This window comes from Eurytemora carolleeae, unplaced genomic scaffold (genome assembly GCF_000591075.1).
Source record: "Eurytemora carolleeae unplaced genomic scaffold, Eaff_2.0 scaffold1144, whole genome shotgun sequence".
NCBI classification, from domain to species: Eukaryota; Metazoa; Arthropoda; class Copepoda; order Calanoida; family Temoridae; genus Eurytemora; species Eurytemora carolleeae.
Genome location: NW_019397069.1, coordinates 20151 through 34334, shown reverse-complemented (window position 1 = coordinate 34334; position 14184 = coordinate 20151). Strand labels below are relative to the sequence as shown.

The 14184-nt window shown below is 33.9% G+C and overlaps 1 protein-coding gene across 1 annotated transcript in view; it reads right to left on the bottom strand.

Annotated features, from left to right (window-relative positions):
- The window catches only part of LOC111711574 (cadherin-related tumor suppressor), a 42520-nt gene that overhangs the window by 24231 nt on the left and 4105 nt on the right, over positions 1 to 14184 (bottom strand). Inside the window, exons 5-17 of the mRNA XM_023485959.1 lie at positions 13850 to 13940; positions 11312 to 11392; positions 9624 to 9676; positions 8620 to 8725; positions 8026 to 8144; positions 7554 to 7745; positions 6881 to 6937; positions 6173 to 6453; positions 4969 to 5208; positions 1395 to 4832; positions 1197 to 1314; positions 941 to 1136; positions 263 to 372 (exon numbers count right to left, since the gene is read on the bottom strand). Coding sequence (XP_023341727.1) covers positions 263 to 372; positions 941 to 1136; positions 1197 to 1314; positions 1395 to 4832; positions 4969 to 5208; positions 6173 to 6453; positions 6881 to 6937; positions 7554 to 7745; positions 8026 to 8144; positions 8620 to 8725; positions 9624 to 9676; positions 11312 to 11392; positions 13850 to 13940 — 5082 coding nt within the window. The remainder of the gene's footprint in view (positions 1 to 262; positions 373 to 940; positions 1137 to 1196; positions 1315 to 1394; positions 4833 to 4968; positions 5209 to 6172; positions 6454 to 6880; positions 6938 to 7553; positions 7746 to 8025; positions 8145 to 8619; positions 8726 to 9623; positions 9677 to 11311; positions 11393 to 13849; positions 13941 to 14184) is intronic.

Below are 14184 nucleotides of genomic sequence, written 5' to 3'. Positions count from 1 at the left end.
TAACTTATAACATTAAAACAAGCTCAACCTTTAACTTGATACATTTATATGCTGTACTGTGCACATTTATATGCTGTACTGTGCACATTTATATGCTGTACTGTGCACATTTAAGGTCGCCCCTAAAGTCTTATCATTTACTAGTAAAGAACTGTGTTTATAATAAAAACAAGGCATAGCCCTTATTCGCTGCTCTTATAACCTGTTGTGTTCCCTTACCTATAATACCTTTGTTTTAATGTTTAACGTTTATAAAGTTTACCGTGAGTAGTAGATTAATATCTGAATACTGAATACCATCTGTAGCCCGTACACCTAACCGGTATATACTTCGCTTCTCCCTATCCACACCAGAACCCAGGCTTAGAACTCCTAAACAACAACTTTATTAAAGGAACACTCTCATAAACTCGATATTTTTGCAACCTGTCAATGCAAAAATATCGAGTTTATGATATTTTTGCAATGTCATAGACCCTGTATAGTTCTGCTAAAGAAATAAAGTCTTTAGCACAAATAAAATTTTTCAATTCCCCATATCTTTGTAAACTGATTGTTTAAACCGTTGATATTTCAAAATTAGATTATTTCATCTGACATATTTCATAATTTTAAATATCCAAGGTCTACGACATTTGGAAATTCGAAGTTTACTACAAAGACCCAATTCCTATAATAGGGTAATACCATCAGGTTCCGGAGATAAGGGATTATAGAATTAAAGTTTGAGGTGAGTAATCAGTTTCTTTATTTTACTAGATATGTCCAGGATCTTTTAATAAACATGATCTTACAACTTTATACTTAAAATAAACGTATACAATCTGAATGATAAAGTTGGGAGATTTTTTGTGAACCTTCCAAAGATTCTGCAAGCTTGAATATTCAAAATTATTTCCTAAATCATCTGCATTGGTTCACAATTTATACAATTTCATACCTGAGTTCTCGTCTAGATTGAATATCTCTGTATCCCCTGATATCAGAGAGAACTTGATAGTTCCATCCTTGTCTGCATCAACAACCGTGATTGTGGTCACCAACTCCCCGGGCAAGGTGTTCTCAGAGAACAGGATGGAAGGGGACATCTCATACCGAGGTGGCGTGTCATTAATGTCCTCTATGTACACAATAACCTTAAAAACAAACATTTTAATATTATGAAGGACGAAAATGAATATTAAATGAATTTTAACCTTGCAGGCTGAGTTTCCTCCATCTTGAATAGCCATGAGTTGAAGAATAAATTTGACCCCATGCTTCTCACGGTCTATGTTTCCACTTGTGAATATTTCTCCAGTAGAATCATCAATCCTGAAAAAGTTTTTTTTTACACCAGCACAGATAATTTCAAAATTTTAAATCTATTCGCTAAAAAAATAGGTTGTTCATACCTAAACAGGTTTTTGTTGTTTCCTCCTTCAGATTCTGTTTTGATTATGTAAAACTTAGCAGTTGATTCATCCCTGAGAGAAACCTTGATCAGAGAAACCCCTTCTCCGCTCTCCTCTTGCAGGTTTACTGAGTACTCCTTCTCCACAAACCCTGCTCCCTCTTCATCCTTCTCCAGTCCCAGGATAATAATGGTAGCAGTTGAGGATCTGCGTTCACTCTGCACAGCTTCGTCTGATGCAACCACAACTAGTTTATATTCAGGATCCAGAGTCTCAGGACGGTTCTGCAGACTTATTTCTCCACTATAGTGATCTATGCTGAATAGGAATGATTCCTCCTGGAGTCTGTAGGTGACCAGACCATTAGAGTTTGTATCTTGATCGGATGCACGAACCGTCACGATCTTATCTCCAATTTGGGTTCCAAGGTGTAGGATACCAACAGGAACAGACTCAAACTCTGGAGTATTATCGTTGATATCCTCAATGATAATAGTAATGATTTTCTCAGATGACAATCTGGCAGAAGCTGGAACCGCCATATCTGTAGCTACTACAGTAAACCTGTATGTATCTATCTCTTCTCGATCAATGTTTCCAACTGTTTTAATCACTCCGGATAGTCGGTCTATCACAAATTTTTCAGCAGAACCTGCTTCATACCCTGCCAGGGAGTATTCAATCTTTCCATTCTTCCCGCTATCCTCATCTTCTGCTTCAATAGTTAGTATTGGAGTATCAAGACCAATCCCTTCAGGGATTTGACGAACTATTGCAGTGTTTGGGAACTTTGGGGCATTGTCATTCACATCTTTAACTTTTATTTGCAGAGTCACTGTGTCACTTAGTTGGGGCAGGCCTTGGTCGGTTGCCCGCACTTTTAGAACAAGAGTGCTATCTTTCTCAAAATCCAGAGGTTTCTGTAGATAGAGAATACCGGAGAACGGATCCAGCCGGAAAGATCTCTGATAACTTCCATCCGAGAGATAAAACCTGATTTCTGCATTCTCTCCTAGATCTTCATCTTCAGCGTAGAATCTGAAGACCTGTTGTCCCACATTTGTATCTTCCGGTAGGGTGAGCACCAGATCAGTGTTAGTAATCCGGGGCTTGTTATCATTCTCATCTAGAACATACACGGTTAGGGTCGATATACTTGATTTCATCGGCTGTCCACCGTCTTGAGCAAGTACAGAGAGAACATAGGTTGATTTATCCTCACGGTCTAACTTGTTTACAAGGTTAATTATCCCATTTGTTGAGTTAATCTTGAAACGATGTGTCTTGTCTCCCCCTGTGATTGAATAGCTCACTTTCCCGTTCTCTCCGAGATCGGAATCTGCTGCAAACACAGCCTTTAATTCACTTCCAACCTCCGCAGTCTCAGATATACGTGCAACATAGTTGTCACTGGCAAAGGTTGGAACATTGTCGTTCTCATCAAAGACTTGAACTGTTACTGATGCGCTGTCAACGTTCCTGGGTAACCCGTTGTCTCTGACTAGGACTTCAAATGAAACTGTGTCTGTGCCAAGTTCTGTTATTAACTTCTCCCGGTCCAATGATGTTTTTGTGAGAATAAACCCAGTTTTAGATTCAACCTGGAAATATTTCTGATTTTCTTCCAGACTATAGGACAGTTCAGCATTCCGACCTATATCCTTATCCTCAGCATGGATTTTACCAATATATGTATTCTCCCCCTCGTTCTCCCGTACGCTGAATTCATATCTTGGATTCACAAACTTTGGGGAGTTATCATTAATATCAGAGACGTGAATTGTCAAGGTTAACGTTGATGATCGAGCAGGAGACCCATTATCATTAGCACCCACTGTTAGAGAATAATAATCGTTCTTTTCTCTATCCAACTCCATCTTTAGGTAAATATTTCCATCTGGAAAAATCCCAAATGTATTGTTATCCCCTGCCATGATTTTGTAATCAATTCGGCCATTTGCACCAACATCATCATCAGTAGCCTTCAGATGATAGAGTTTAGAGTTGACAAGAATATCTTCAGGAACAGATAGTTCGAAGCTCTCCTGATCAAAATATGGAGTGTGGTCGTTGACATCAACTATGTCGATCAGAAGTTTAAAATCAGATTTAAGCTGAGGTTTCCCAAGATCATTAACTTCAATCTCCAATGTTATTTGTTTCTCCTGGCTTTCCTTCAGAGGTCTAGAAACCTTGATGGCTCCTGTTACTGGACTTATTTCGAAGAACTCATTTCTTGAAGTTAATCTAAACTCATGAACTGCATTCTGCCCCTGGTCCGGATCCTTGACCGAGATTGTGCTCATGATTTCATGAACTGGTGCATCCTCAAATATCTGAATCCTATTAGGATTAAGTATAATTGGTTCGTTATCATTCACATCAAGGATATAAATCTCAGCAATACAGACAGAACTAATAGTTCTAGATAATGATTTAATATTGATCTTTAGTATATATTTATCCTTTAGCTCTCGGTCTAAAGGTTTTCCAGTTATAATTACTCCAGCTTGTTTGCTGATGGAAAACACTCCATCTTGATCCCCGTCTGAGATGATATATTCAAGATCAGATAGGGTTGAAGTACCCAGAGTAATTGATCCAACCTGTCTTCCAAGCTGGGGATCAACTAGGCTAGAATCCTCTTTTATCTCAAACCTGTAAAGGTCTTCAGTACAGCTGAGATATTCTAGATTATCTTTGTCAATGTGGATTTCTACTTGAGCAGATTCAACAGATTTCCGTCCTTTCCCGTCCTTTCCAGATATTGAGAGTACATACATACTTTCCTTCAATTCTTTCAGAGGTTTATTAATAAAGAGTTTTCCAGTATTGCTCTCAAGCTTAAACAATGTAGAGCTTCCTTCTTCAATTTCATAACTTATTTCAGCATTGACTCCTACATCACTATCCGTTGCAATCAGTTGCACAATCACCTCCTCTTCAGAGAAATCAGATTGGAGAACAACAAAATATCGTTGTGGGTAGAATTTTGGAGAATTGTCATTGATATCCTCGACCTTGACCTTCACTACAGCAGTAGAGGTCAGAGGAGGTCGACCTAGATCTGCAGCGGTCACTTGGAGATCATATTCTCCGATCCTTTCACGATCAATGTCAGAGTTAACTGTTAGATCTCCAGTTTTTTGATCAATTTGAAAATCACTGGAATGCTCACTGTTCACAATTGAGTATCTGATGGTACCATTTTCACCCTTATCCTTGTCTACTGCTGCTAGTGTGGCAATTTTAGTTCCGATCTTAGAATGTTCCGTCAGAGAGACCTCAATGGACTCCGATGGAAAGACTGGTGAAATGTCATTGACATCAAGGATGTTAATTTCAACGGTTGCATTGGCATATTTAGGACTAGTTCCTCCATCTCGAGCTGATACGCTTAGAACTACGCTTTCACGTCTTTCACGATCCAACTGCATTCTACAGAAAATAATATTAATAAGAAAGATAACAATAATAGTAATAATAATAATAATGGTAATAATAATAATAGTAATAATAATAATAATAATAATAATATTAATAACAATAATATTACATAATAATAATAACAAACCTGGTGGTGATGAGCCCTGAACTATGCTGAATATCGAACCACTGGAAATCATTACCGCTAATAATACTGTAATAAATATTACTATTAACTCCACTATCCTCATCAACTGCCAGGGGGGCGGACACAAAGCTACCGATGGGGGCAGACTCGGGTAGAACGGCGGTGTACACAGATTCGGTAAACACGGGGGAATGGTCGTTGATGTCGTTGACGTATATGATCAGATGACTAGTAGAAGTCCTAAAAACAAACATTTTTCCAAATGATCTTATTGTTGAAATTAACTAAATAAATTGGCAATAATAATTGAAACTTAAATTGGCTAATTCACAACAGCGTCCTTTAAACATATTCTGATAAGGTATTTTTAATATATTCGCCATCATGACTTGAATGCTTTAACTTCTCGACTAATAAGTTAGTTATCCCATAAAGTACTCAGTAAATTAATTTTAATATCGAAAGAAAAAAGTAAGATAAAAGTAAGTTGACTTATTTTTTCCTCAGAATGGTTCTTAGCTAATTATATATTAATCGAAATATTGAAAAAAATAAAATGAAAGAAAGCCTTTACTTATTTTTTCCTAAGATAGTTACTTATCCAATGAAAATAAGATAAAGTAGGATGAAAGTAACATGAAAATAGATGAAAGTAAGATGGTTAGGCGAAAGTACGATAAAAATAAAATGAAAGTAAGATGAAAGTAGGATGAAAGTAGGATGAAAGTAGGATGAAAATAAGATGAAAGTAAGATGATAATAAGATGAAAACAGATGAAAGTAAGATGGTTAGGCGAAAGTACGATAAAAGTAAAATGAAAGAAAGATGAAAGTAGGATGAAAATAAGATGAAAGTAAGATGAAGGTAAGATGAAAATAAGACGAAAATAAGATGAAAGTAAGATGAAAGTAAGATGAAAGTAAGATAAAAGTAAGATGAAAGTAAGATTAAAGTAAGATGAAAGTGAGATGAAAGTAAGATGAAAGTGAGATCAATGAGTAAAAATAACAAATTTATCTTTGTTTCTCTCTCTTAAAATTGATGATTTACTATAACGGAGTTTCCCTTGTGGATTTGTGCGGCAGAAAGGAATGCAATCAACCATGTCAATTGTAAATAGATTTTAAGATAGAAAAATGACGATATCTTCCTTCTTTTTTCTAAAATAAAAGTGTAAAGTATATCGCTGAAAATCAGACATGCCACTCCGTAATTGGAATTTTTAGAGAAAAGTGTAAAGATGATAATTTCCTTGTTGTTTCTCTATCAAGCTCCGTCTGAACCCGAACAATGTGAATATCTCCTCGGGAATCAAGACGAAAATGTCCGAACTCATTTCCGCTCGTAATCCGCAATTCTGTCTTCCCGTTCCCGCCTTTATCCTGATCAGTAACGGTGATGGCTGCCACGAGAGAACCGGCTTTTGCATTCTCCTCGACGGTTGCAAATTTTGCGGTTTGGTCCGGGAAATATCGGAAAGTTATCTGATAATCCAGAAATAAAATAATATTCTAATTATGCATACTCTGCACAGTATACCCTTCATCCTCCATTTCTCCTCGACAATAGAATTGATTTTGGTTTAATCTAGAACAATCTACATTCTTTACAGTTTTTATCTCTTCATCCTACTTAATGCTTCGAATATCATTTATAGTAAAAATATGTCTTCTTAACGAAGACATTCTTTAACAAAGTCATTTTAAGCCATTATATTTAATGTTTTCAATCTTAAACCAATCTTTTGATCTTATGATATATCAACCCCCCCCCCTCTCCTCATTCCTCTTTTATAAAAAGGTCTCTTCGACAACCCCATTACCCCTCCTCATTCCTTCTCTCCTCCTCCCCTTCCCTTAATGCCGAACTATTTTAAACTATTGATTTGAATTTATTTTCATGTCTGTATTCCTGGGGTGAATGGTCGTTAGCGTCGAGCAGTTGGACAATCACCGTACATTGGGAGTCCTAGACATAGACACTTATATAATAGACATTAGACATAGACACTTTTATACTATAGACAGAAGATATATACACTTACATAGCCAAAGACAATGATATACTAGACATAGAAACTTATAAACTAGACATAGACACTCATATACTAGACATAGAAACTTACAAACTAGACATAGACACTCATATACTAGACATAGAAACTTACAAACTAGACATAGAAACTCATATACTAGACATAGAAACTTGCAAACTAGACATAGAAACTCATAAACTAGACATAGAAACTTACAAACGAGACATAGAAACTCATATACTAGACATAGAAACTTACAAACTAGACATAGAAACTCATATACTAGACATAGAAACTTGCAAACTAGACATAGAAACTCATATACTAGACATAGAAACTTACAAACTAGACATAGAAACTCATATACTAGACATAGAAACTTACAAACTAGACATAGAAACTCATATACTAGACAGAATACAGTTATAAACTAAACATAGACACTTATAAACAAGATATGACACTTATACCATACTTATGCAAATGCAATTAAGAAAAAATTGAAATGATTAATCAAATAATTAAATCTCATTTAGTTGTTGTGTTTACCTGGTTCGGAGCCCCGTGATCTCTAGCAACAACTATAATCTGACAGGTTCCATCGGAGCAGGACGGAGGTTTAGTCAGGGTAATTACTCCGGTATCTCCGTCTATACTAAAGGTATCTGAGTCTAGTAGTCCGGACTGCAGGCTGTAGGTTATCCTGGCATTCTCCCCGGAATCCTGGTCAACAGCGTTCACCTGAAGAACATCAGAATAGTTCATGTTAAAGATGACACAGTCAGTCTCTACCTCGTTATATTCTAATACAGTGATACAGAGGCGTAAACAAGGGGGGGGGGGTTGTGGTCCAGCAACACCCCCTTCTAAAATCAGTAAAATCTATGGTTTCCGGGGACAAGCCCCTGAAAATGTAAGCCCCAACCCCCCTCCCCTAGGCAGATTCCTGTGTACTCGTGGCGACGCTTCATAAATTTTATTATTTTGTTAATAATTTCCTAACTGTGTAAATTGTTTTTACCTGTATTACAAATGATCCACTCGGTGATGTTTCATTAATAGTTGTTTGGTATTCAGGTTTATCAAATACAGGAGCATTGTCGTTGATATCCAGAATAGATATAGATAATACAGTAGATCCTAAACATCAGGATAATATATATTATATAATGCAGTTGATCCTAAACATCAGAATATATATAATACAGTTGATCCTAAACATCAGAATATATATAATACAGTAGATTCTAAACATCAGAATATATATATAGATAATACAGTAGATCCTAAGTAAAAACATCAAAATAGATATAGAAAAAGAACATCAGATCCAATTTATCAATTTCTAATTATGGTTGTATTAATAATAATGATTATAACAAAAAGAAAACAAAGATGATATTAGAAAAAAAGAAATAAACAACCCAAATCAACAGAATTATTAACGAAAATACAAATATACAAGTAACTTCTGCTTCATTTACTTTTATTATTGTATGACTATGGACCAACATGAAAATCAAATTTAAATTGATACTTGTATAATATTATAAGTAGGGAAAATACAAAATTAATCCAAATCTATAAAAAGAGGAAAACTGATGATAAGACGAACCTTGAAGAGATGGGGTTCCACCGTCTACAGCTGTAATATTAAGAATATAATTCTCAGTCTTCTCAGCATCAAGTAGTTCTACAGTCTCCAGGTACAGGTAGTAGCTCTAGATAGATAGAGATAGACAGAAGTTATAACAGCCTTTAAAAGTTTTTTTTTATACCCTTATTCCTTCCGTTATTGTAAGTAAACATATTTGTTTTCGTAAAATCACTTTTTACGTTGTAAAAAAAGACCTTTTTTGGTAAACAGGTTTTTAGAATAAATTTTCATAAAATTTTTCTGTCATGCAACGAACGGCTTAATTTAACCTCATCCAAAATATTGGATTACAATATATTTATTCAGATGCCTTGTTCAGTTGTGTAGAAAAATAAACTAAGTGGTCTAATTCCAAAGAGAATAGAATATATATTAGAGAGTAATTTACTAGAAAAAAGTGTAAAACGGCCATTTTGTTGTACTGTTTCCATACTGCAGGTGTACTTCACATATTTATGCTTTATAACCTTTTGGGCCCTGGAACATCATTTTATAGGAAATCTAAAATTAATATTAAAAGAAAACCAAATTATGAAATAGGCTGGTTTCATAATTGACCAATGATCATTTCACATAGACTCTATGCCTTTAACTTTACAAACGATGATTTTCCGTTATAACTATAAATCAATTGAAGTTTTTTATTCACCTAATTCATTTTATAAAGTTTATTTAACAGCTTTAAAAAATTCTAAATTGAAATGGATAGTCTAGGGAACATAATGTACTCTACTGCAGATAATTTGTGAACTTTTACATGATTTTTACATTTTGTCAGTCCCTTTCAGCCGGAAAGGGACTGACAAAATTCTTACCGAGGGATTGTCTACATTCCCCTCTAATATATATTCTATTCTCGTTGTCTAATTCTATGGTTTGACCAACAATATGAGTTTGCCTGGAATTTTTATCCTTTTTATTTAACTTTTCTGTTCTTGAAAGTAACCTTATTGCTATATTACCTGACTTGTTGGGTTGTCATCACGTTTCAACGCAAACTTTCCATCTTCGTTTCCTGGAATAAGAAAAATATAAAAATGTTCCAGATTAGGGTTAGTTTACATTCAAACCCTCTTGATGGAGGACCTACATCAACCTTATTTTTATCTCCCTGTCCTCTGTGGTCAAACCCCGAAGCAAACCCAGCTGTAACATTCTTTTGATCTTATTAAAACATTCCTTCAAGTTAAACCAGTTTATAGTTGGGTTTATTGATATTTTTATTAGAAAAATTGTTTTAAGGTGACATTTATGCTTAAAAGTTCTAGTCCCTAAGGAGCCATGAAAAAATACCAACGATTCATGTAGTAGACACATGCTATAATACAGGAAGCGTATTCAGTAACTATATAATAACAGGGTGGTATCACACATAATTGGGTTCAAAATTTCCTGTTGAAATATCAGTTTATAAGTTAAAACGATTCTCACTCCATAATATAAACACACTAGGCTTTTAGGGCGCTTTGCGCCCATCTTCTATCTCAACTTTTAATTTTGGCTTTATCTCTGAGCATCTTCTCTTTGTACAGTATAAAACAAAAACAACAAACTTTTAAACACAAATTTTAAAAAAATTGATCATTCATAAACCTTCCCTGGAATCACGTAATGTCCCACACAAAATTTGGGCCTGATCGGTTCAGCCGTTTTGACGTTTATTGGATACAAACAAACAGACAAACAGACAGACAAGCCAAATTTATATAACTAGCCTTAGAGGGCGCTTCGCGCCCATCTTCTAAATTAATTGTGAACATGTTCTCTTTGTGTACATCGTAAAACAAAACAAAAATAATTCGCGGATTTTCACAAAAAATCTCGTGGATTTTCAAAATTTTCAAAAATTTAATGAAGATTGAATTTTGATGGAGACAAATATTTGAAATTTTAATCATTCATAAACCTTCCCTGGGGTCCCTAGATGTCCTACAAAAAATTTGGGCCCGATCGGTTCAGCCGTTTTGACGTTTATTGGATACAAACAAACAGACAGACAAGCCAAATTTATATATAGAAGATGAAAGAAAGTTTCTGCTGTTCATTGATAGAACAATGATAAACTTATTAATGTTAGAAAACAAAGATAGAACTGGCCCTGGGTGAACGTGTTGTAATCCGACAGCATTCAAATTTCAACGAAAACCATTTCGGACCAAAAACGCACACAATACTCAAAGTGTAAAATTATTGGATCAGCGTGGAAACTTTTCAAAAAGATCCAATTATTATAAATGATCTGTTCGACTCTCTAGTTAATACAATGCTTGATTCTATATGAGGTGGGATTATTGTAAATGGGGACACACCAGGACATTTTTAAATAACTTTTACTTTATTTTTAAGATATACAATATATTGATCGTAGTAAGTGCATAATATATTTATAACGTATTGTGAGTACGGAATATGGATGATATATTTTATGAATAATTTATATGGAGTATGTGAAATACATTTTCTGGGGTGGGAATAATTAATTTGGAGCAAGGATCATTTATTTTAAGCAGAATATATGCATTATGCAATATATATTTTGAGCAGAATATATGCATTATGCAGCATATATTTTGAGCAGAATATATGCATTATGCAATATATATTTTGAGCAGAATATATGCATTATGCAATATATATTTTGAGTATATACCTGAGGATATAAAATACTCCTTGATTACACTATTTTCTCCTTCATCTTTATCCAAAGCTATATCCAGGATAACTCGAGAACCTGAAATGTAAAAATTTTATTTTATTTTTAAATATTTTGTTTTTGTACTATTTAATAAAAGAACCTTAGTTTAAAACCGGAAATTGATGAATTTTTATTTTTTCAACATAGAAAAATCGACACTATCTTCCACATTGTTAGTCAACTTTCATTGATACTGTTGAGAATCGAACATGAGACTCTTTAAACCCAGGCAAGAACAGTGTACCAAGTTTGCATTCAACCTTCTCATATAAAATGTCTTTATTTATGTTATTGAACAGGTACAAATTATAAACAAACCTAAAGAAAACAAGTACTACCCGGTTCTATTAATCATTGTAGAAAATCGAAACAAATATCACGAATTTAAAAAAAAAGAACGAAAAAATCCCTGAAATTACATAAATTCAGCCTGATTATAAAAAGTCTCATCGATTTTTAAGACAAGGTCGACTTTTAAGTGTAACAACACCATGGGCTTTGATTTTACTGCTCTAACTTACTTATTCTTTTCTATAGCCCTTTAAATATAGCCCTGATAGCCCTGTCAAATCTTGGTTTGACTTATTTATCTGCATTCTATCTTTTTTCAACTAACTTTCCATTTCATTTCCTCTTTCGTTCCCTTGTATAAACAGGTCCCCGGGCTTAGTGCATAGAATGTCTCTAAACCATGTTTACCATTGATCTTCTTAAAAATATTGACATGAAAAATATATTCTCTTCATGATCCTACGCATGCCTGGTTCAACCAGAAAACTGTTGAATCATCTTTGACCTTTGATTTCTCTCCCTTTACGTTAGTATTGGGTAAGTTAGGTATTTAACATATCTGTATTGGGTAGGTTAGGTATTTAACATATCTGTATTGGGTAGGTTAGGTATTTAACATATCTGTATTGGGTAGGCTAGGTATTTAACATATCTGTATTGGGTAGGTTAGGTATTTAACATATCTGTATTGGGTAGGTTAGGTATTTATCATATCTGTATTGGGTAGGCTAGGTATTTAACATATCTGCATTTGGTAGGTTAGGTATTTAACATATCTTCACGTTAGTATTGGGTAGGTTAGGTATTTAACATATCTGTATTGGATAGGTTAGGTATTTAACATATCTGTATTGGGTAGGTTAGGTATTTAACATATCTGTATTGGGTAGGTTAGGTATTTAACATATCTGTTTTGGGTAGGTTAGGTATTTAACATATCTGTATTGGGTAGGTTAGGTATTTAACATATCTGTATTGGGTAGGTTAGGTATTTAACATATCTGTATTGGGTAGGTTAGGTATTTAACATATCTCCCTTCACGTTAGTATTGGGTAGGTTAGGTATTTAACATATCTCATCAATAGGAAAATGGCGTAAGAGGATGAAAAACACATTAATTCATAAAACAACTGAAAATTCCATTTCTGCCCAAAAATCCCAAGAGTTTTTCACCGTCATGATTCATATAAACCTGATAATCTCATAAACTTCTTATATCTCATATAATAAAATTTCTTAAACCTGATAATATCTTCAACTTCCTAAATCTCCTTAAATCATATTTCCTATACCTGATAATCTCGTAAACTTCCTGAATCTCCGTAAATCATATTTCTTATACCTGATAATCTCTTCAACTTCCTAAATCTCCTAAAATCATATCTCTTATACCTGATAATCTCGTAAACTTCCTAAATCTCCTGAAATCATCTATCTTGCACCAGATAATCTCATAAACTTCCTAAATCTCCTGAAATCATCTATCTTGCACCAGATAATCTCATAAACTTCCTAAATCTCCTCATTTCATCCATCTTAAACCTGATAATCTCGTAAACTTCCTAAATCTCCGTAAATCATATTTCTTATACCTGATAATCTCTTAAACTTCCTAAATCTCCGTAAATCATATTTCTTATACCTGATAATATCTTCAACTTCCTAAAACTCCTTAAATCATATTTCTTATACCTGATAATCTCTTAAACTCAGTAAATCATATTTCTTATACCTGATAATCTCGTAAACTTTTTAAATCTCCTAATATCATCCATCTTAAACCTGATAATCTCGTAAACTTTTTAAATCTCCTAAAATTATCTCTCTTAAACCTGAAAATCTCATAAACTTCCTAAATCATCTTCTTTGAAATATCATTCTTATCTTTTATCCTTCCCACGGTGTTAATTGCAACTCTAAACCTTTATCTCAACTCCTATTTTAACCCAATTATACATCTTAGATATTGTAAAATTTAATCAATTCAAATTTTAATTCATTAAAGTTAACTCATAACTCTTTATTTAATACTTTAAAGGGTCCGTTCAATTATTTGGATAAATTCAAGGGTAAACTAAATAGCCTAATAGTTATTCATTGATATTAGTCTTTCTTAACTGTGTCCGGAGAAAAAGTGGATTTAAAGTGCTGAGTGACGCCAACTATAGCTTATTGTTAAGACCTATTAGATCAGTACTGACCTATTGTAGAGCTCTCTGAGAATGTGAGCTGGGCGTAGTTGGAGGCAAATGTCGGAGGATTGTCATTAATATCCAGTACTTCTATTGTAACCTAGATAAGGTTTGGGTTTTATTCTCATTAATATCCAGTACTTCTATTGTAACCTAGATACAGTTTGGGTTTTATTCTCACTGCCATTTTTCTCTTGTTCTGAATTTACTTCTTCCAAGATTGTCTTTAGGGGAGCAAAGTTAACTTTTATTGTTATTATTATTATTAATATTATTATTATTATTATTATTATTATTATTATTATTTTATTATTATTCTTCTTCTTATTATTATTATTATTATT